Source organism: Lates calcarifer, linkage group LG15, assembly GCF_001640805.2.
Source record: "Lates calcarifer isolate ASB-BC8 linkage group LG15, TLL_Latcal_v3, whole genome shotgun sequence".
Taxonomy (NCBI): Eukaryota; Metazoa; Chordata; class Actinopteri; family Centropomidae; genus Lates; species Lates calcarifer.
This window is the reverse complement of record NC_066847.1, coordinates 6,465,765-6,472,343: the sequence shown is the minus strand read 5'-3', so window position 1 is coordinate 6,472,343 and position 6,579 is coordinate 6,465,765. Positions and strand designations below refer to the sequence as shown.

Genomic DNA, 6,579 nt, shown 5'->3' with positions numbered 1-6,579 from the left:
TGGGTGCTGCATTCAAGTCAATTCAAATTGGTTAAAGTGCTTTTTTCACTTAATATTTTGTGATTTATGTCACATGCAACAGTGTTCCTATTGCTGTTTAAAATACTTTTCCTTATTAATAACAACAACATTTGTACGTGTGTTTGAAATGTTCAGCATTTATTCCAGACTTAATTTAGAAAAGAAACATTTACATCTGGATTGATGTGTCATTGAGTTTACAAAAAGAGGCTTCAGGGTGAAAGCTTTACAAACAAATAAAATAAATACATAGAAAAGCTCTTCTTCTATTTCCAGTGCTCTTCCATGAATCACACTTCTTTAGAAATGATACAAAAAAAAATGTTTATAGCAAAGGCAATGCTTTGGAGAAAGAGGTCAAGAAAAGGTAATTTCTCAGGGTAAGACAAAAAGCGTAATAAATTAATATTTAGTGGTCGTTGCGGGAAATCTTCAGAACCTACAGCAGAAACCACAGCCCTTGTTCTTGCAGCAGTTGCAGCAGACGCGGCACAGGGAGAGGTGGCTCTGGCGCTTCTGCCTGATGTGATTCGGCATCTGTGTGGAAGACAAGAGACACGAACAAGGTGTTCATCTCCAGCATTTCATCCTCTCCTTGTGTGGAGAGAGCACTGGGGTACTCCGTGGGGAAAACACAGCCACTTAGATTTTAATTTGCTCACAGTAATTGGCTTAATTCATCCAGTCAATTGAACATACCATCCACGATTCCATTGACATCTCTTGATGTGCCGCAACTGGAGTGTCATTGCTCCCTGCCTCCTCTAGCTCTTGCACCTGTTAATGAATTATGCACATTTAGGAGCCACATCTTAGCATCCTGACAAAACATTTATAGCTAATAAGCAAATGAAGTGAGTTTAAGTCAAATTCTTACCCCAGGGAATGGGATGGCAGAGCTCTCCAGAATGCAAATAAAGGCGAGCACGAGTGTCACTGCAACTGCAATGCTGAATGCCTTCATTTTATTGGAGGTGGTAAATGATCTTAGTTATTAAATCCTTTGAAGATTAGAGCTGATAGGTCTTCTTTCTCATGGGTGTCAGGCCACCAAATAGCACCACAGTGTCTTTATTCTTCAGCACCAGTGATGGATGGCGATTGTCTGGCCAACTGGATTTCTTCAGATCTTTTGGTGACCCGTGTCAGCTCTTTCCCAAGTCCTTCTGCTGTCTAATGGTTGAGTGTGCAGAGTGTGCTAATATTTATACACACTTTGGCTCAGTGTTGCCTCATCACTCCGGGAGGCCCAGCCCATTCCTGGCAGTAGTTACCTAACTCCACTGGGGAAGTTGTGACCTCCTCATTTCTCCTCTTCATAGTTCTGCAACAATGGGGGAAATTCTCTGATCTATTTCTGATTGTGTCTGTTCAGCAATATCAAATCAACTATGAACTTTTAAATTAAATTACTTTCCACAGACAGAACACACAATTCCACTCATGAATAAGTTTCTGCTGCTGCCGGGGACCCATTTTAACAAAATAGGAGAGCAGCATGATCCTGGATTGTAGCATTTAATACTTGTAGATGTGACTTTTCCTGGAACAAAGCATCAGAAATTCCCACAGCAAAGGCCAAGACTGCATGGGTCAATGTTTCGCACGGCTGACTGAGCTGCACTTGTTTCGACCCAGGAAATCCTTCACTAAGGAGAGGGAGCCACTTTGGAATATCCATTGCTCAGTCTAAAGGATGTAATTACAACCTCTCAAATGGAATAATTAGCCCCTCATTTTCAACACATTCAGTTTTTGCATAATACACAGGAACCTGCAGTTGAACCAAATTAAATCCCTTTGAGAGCAGTGGAATAGTAGCCAGGATTAAAAACCTCTATTTGAGAGTCAAGGTGTTTCAACATGTATTAGATGGATAAAATGTAATCTGATGAGGTTTGTTACATGTGAACAGCATTGCTTCAGGTGTTTTATCCTTCAACAAAACATAATGTAGGTCATGACTTTGTGTCTATAACACACTCAATTGTTTTTATACCTTGCACTTCATTATGTCATTCTTACATAATGAAGAACCTAAAATGCATGACCCACAAAGTGACAAACATAATTGCTAATTTCCTGCTGCACAGCTGTCAACAGTTGTTGATACTGTAGATTCATAAATATTTGAAATCATGTGAAATTAAAGTGGTGTGTATTTAATGACAGTGACACAATGATAATAACCCATATTATTAACAAATGCAAAGGGGAAAAAAACACAACTCTAAAATTGCAAGACTTATTTTCCCCCTTATCACTGAAACAGCGATAAACACCTTAAGATTAATTAACCTGTCAGTGCAAGAAAACTATTCCACAACATCAGGCTGTGAATAAATACAAAAATCAATAATGGTGGAAATGAAATAACAAAAAAGGCAAAAAAAAAAAATAAAGGTACAAACTGATAAACGGCTGGCTGTGCACGTTGATAAAATCAGGGTCCATTTGAATTCTCATTATACCTTCAAAGTCTTTCCGAATTGCCTGCACTGACTCAATTAGTGAAACAACATGTCACAGGACCCCTGCGTCAGTCTGTCTCATTCACTGATAAACCTGCTGGCCCGTGTGCTTGCTTTGGGTGACCACAACATCAATGTCAACAAATACAACCATGAATGGCTCCACATCTGTTGGACTCTACCCATATTTTTTTTAACATGGAGGGAGAGTGAGACTGAGTGACGGAAAGGAAGCTCCAGTCCACAGTTAAACTAGCACATCATGTCCACTCATGATGTTTTTTTTTAATTGCCGTGATTCACTGAGCAAAGAACAATCTGAATATGACAGTGATTGGCCGTACTAAGACAACAATAATATATCCAGGTTCTCTGAGTGTGTGAGCGCATGAGAGAAGAGGAAAATACAAAATTAAAAAAGACCTAAACCATAGAGACAATTTACAGATCTGGAATTTCCGAGTATGTGGCTTTGGGCCTGTGTTTTCCTGAGCATGCGTGTTTCTTTGCAGCCGCTGAGGCTATCAGTAATCTTCTGGCCAAACAAAGCCAGGCACCAGAACGGCGGACAGATTCACCTCAGCAGGCGCCACTCTACCTTTTTCTCCTGTTCGAGGGCATTGCCCCCGTCTGTCCCTGTTTCATCATCGTCCTCTGTTCCCGTCCCTGTCCATTTCTCACCCGCTCTTCCCTCCTCTCCATCCACACCTGCTTTATATGGAGCTGCAAGACATTCCACGTGTTAAACTCGTCTTTATCTCAGTTTGTCTGCCCCTGACCCCCACCACAGGAAAACACTCCTCACTCCTCACATTCCTCACTTGCCCTTAAAGCAGTCAAACCGAGTGTTCACCCTTTCCCTCAAAACTGGGACACAGAAGGACCAGTGCTGGTACATGACAAAGACGTAAATCTGTAAATAAACATGACAACATACTGTGATCATGTGCTGCTCCAGACTATTAAAGGACTGAACAGATGCAATGCAACTGTCAACCTGAGTGGGCAGTGTGGAGCCCAAGTTCATGGGTCGCCTCAGTTTGAGAACGGTAACTGTGGGAAATTCCCCAGCCAGCATGGAATGACAGGCATGTTACAATATTTTGCTGGAACTTCCAAAATATAAGTGAACAGGGTCAGTCCTGCTTCTATGCAAATATGAGTCATAACAGCCCTCACTGCTTTTTTTCATTTGATATCAGCTGCTTGTCAAGATGTTTTACTGCTTGGAAAGTTATTTAAAAAACTTATTAAAAGTTGTTAATTATGTCTATTTTTGCCCTTTGTTTAGGCTGAACTGGTTGTTGCCAGGGCATCAACCGCTGTATGTACCATTCAGGCCTGACTGAGTGAATTAAATTCATCCAGAATCCAAATCTGAATTGTGATATGTCTGAAAATGCACCTTTAAAAATATAAAAATTATCAGAAACAGTGATATCAGACAATAATATCTTCAACATGTATTCCCTCCCTATTCCCTATTCTATTAAGCTTTTTTTTTCAGGCATTACCACCAGTTCACAGTGTTTGTTCTTATTTGTGGTGGAGTTTGATAATGTAGAATCTGAGACCACTGATCCTCTAGCCTGGTGTTTCTCCATACGATATTAGATGCTTATATGATGTTTTTATTGCTTGAATCATAGTAATATCTTCTCTCTGTCACAAACTTTTGTTTAATGTTTATCTGGTTGTTGTGCAAGGAAGCAACCATTTCATATACAGACCCTATGAGACAATTAAAGGATCTTCATAAATTAACAATATTGAAAAATAATAATTTCAGAGAATACACAGCATATAGAATCTGATTCTGAGCTGAGCTGTCTGATCTGTTGTTGTTTTTGGTCAGAAATGCACCATAATTGATCTGTAAAATAGTACAATCAGTCACAGTGACATTTTCAATGTTTATCCCCTGCAGTATTTTATTAAACATTACTTACGGAAACTTTCACTTCCTGCTTTTTTTTCTTATTTCTGGGTGCAAATAAGCAAAAAGTCCAGACCATATTCCAAGTCTCTCAACACGTGCAAGAGAATGTGCTGAATTTTCCTGAGGGTTCGATCAGTGCCCAAGATGCTATTGAATCTGAGACCATAGCTGCTCAGAGAAAAGAAAAGAAAAGAAAAGAAAAAAAAAAATCTGAGCTCATTTCTATCTGCCATCCCCTGACAGCAGCAGGATGCATACTTTTGTGCTGGTACTACTATTATGAGCAAGACAGGTGCTGTGTAGTTATTAATGTAGGCCCAAAAAAGATGAGTCACCATGGTACACAATGTATGAGAAGCATAGTATGTCAGATGGAATAAGACTCTCTCTGTCAGCCATTTTCTGACAAATAACAACCTGAGAGAGGGGGAATGTGAAACAGGCTGAGGCAGTGGACAGTACATGCCCCTGACAGCGTGTTGAGCTGCAGCTCAAAAAGCACAAAGGTAAGACGAGCCTACGGGACATCAAACGGTGGCTTTCTGGCAGAATGTGTTGGCCAGCACGAGTTCAATGAAAATCAGTCAACCTTTTGCTTGGTGGATGTGACTCAACACGCACACACACACACACACACAAAAATTAAAAAGGGAGACTTTTCCAATTCACATTAAGGATTTTACAGCTGGCGGCTTTGTCCCTCCCTCTAGGCAAACACAGAAACAGACGTTTGCCCAGCACTGACCACCGGTATTTCAAATCCATTAAATATAATTTCTGCAATAACAATTTATTGCTCAAAGCGGAGACACTTTCCTCCTCCAATTAATACTTCAATTAATTGTAAGTGAATTATCTGCACTGGGAGGTGAAAGTGTTACTCCCTGGAACTCACTTCACATTACATTTGTTAGAGAAGAAACACACATGCCTGTATGCCATTTAGATTTCCTTACCAAACCGACTTCTTTTGATACTGTGCATTTTACCAATTGGGCTATTATTTCTTTAATATCACATAGCTGGACGGGCTGAACGTGAATGTGTGGCGAAGGGATCAAAAAGAAAAAAGGAAACTGTGCATGGTTCTCTTCTGAGAACTTTTACAGATTTGGGGTGAAAGAGACAGACAGACAGAGTATGTATGTCCCAATCAGAGAGGAACGTGGGATCAGAGATCAGCCACTTCAAACAGAGTCAGGGACACACAGACGCCTGCCTGCCTGCCTGGCTAGCTCTGTGTCTTTGAATGGCAGCTGACACAAGCATGGAGACACTGGACAGTGGCGGCAAGACAAAACCAAGGCAAATTTACCACATGGTGTTAACCTAATGAATACTGATAATGAACCTTTAAGTTATAAATAGTCTCACTGTTTGAACGTGTACAGCATCCCAGTCTGGAGTTAAAAGGTTATCCAAATCATGGCTGCTGCTTCTTTGAGAACAGCTGAATGATGTTAAAATGCCGCAGACCCGCGGTGTCAAACTCAGTCTCACTGAGGGCTTAGATGCGCCTTTTATCCACTATTGATCTTTTTCACCCAAGGTGTCCTCCATGTGTTCTAACTACTTACTGGTTTCACTCTTACCAGTTGATCAATTGATTTTATGGACAGGAGAGCATGTAGAGGGTGCATATATCCTCCAAGGACATATAATCCTCTGTGTTATATCTGTGACAGAACGGACAGTGCATGATGGTGATTTTCAGAGAATAGCTAAAACATGTTTTTTTGGAGAATACGTACCATGTGTGGGAACATTAGATGTTTGTATAAGGATGAATTGTGCAAATTTGCAAGGGAGATTTGTTACCATTTAAATTTAGCATGTTGCTGTAGGACCATCAAACTATTCAGTAGATATTTACACCTGACATCTTAATTTGGTGGCAATGACCCATTTCTTTCATAAGTTACGGCACTCATGCCACCTCTAAGAAATTCTAAGTACTTTAAGCCATTTCTAGGCTCATCTTAAACCTATCTTTTTATGCCCAAAAACCTATTTTCCCCCTTTTTTATCACGTCATAGGAGCCTACATATTAACACATCATTTTCTGTGTTAGAAGTCATAACAGTGAGAGACTTGTAATTGTGTTTGTGTTTTTCTTTGTGCTCTTTTCACTGATCTGAAATGGGCAA

General features: G+C 40.2%; 1 protein-coding gene across 1 annotated transcript; it reads right to left on the bottom strand.

The window, feature by feature from the left end:
- Nucleotides 1-138: 138 nt before the first annotated feature.
- On the bottom strand, nucleotides 139-1,212 carry hamp (hepcidin antimicrobial peptide). The gene is made up of 3 exons (XM_018700008.2): nucleotides 899-1,212; nucleotides 721-798; nucleotides 139-558 (listed from the first exon to the last, which is right to left on the bottom strand). The coding sequence occupies exons 1-3, from the start codon at nucleotides 983-985 to the stop codon at nucleotides 454-456; spliced, it is 270 nt and encodes an 89-aa protein (XP_018555524.1). The 5' UTR covers nucleotides 986-1,212; the 3' UTR covers nucleotides 139-453.
- Between the last annotated feature and the right edge of the window lie 5,367 nt (nucleotides 1,213-6,579).

Excerpts from the sequence above, each read along its gene's own strand:
- hamp (XM_018700008.2), bottom strand. The coding sequence starts at position 985 with ATGAAGGCATTCAGCATTGCAGTTGCAGTGACACTCGTGCTCGCCTTT. Across the intron at positions 799-898 it reads CTGCCATCCCATTCCCTGGG|GTGCAAGAGCTAGAGGAGGC; the intron begins GTAAGAATTTGA and ends ATTCATTAACAG. Across the intron at positions 559-720 it reads TGTCAATGGAATCGTGGATG|ATGCCGAATCACATCAGGCA; the intron begins GTATGTTCAATT and ends TCTTCCACACAG.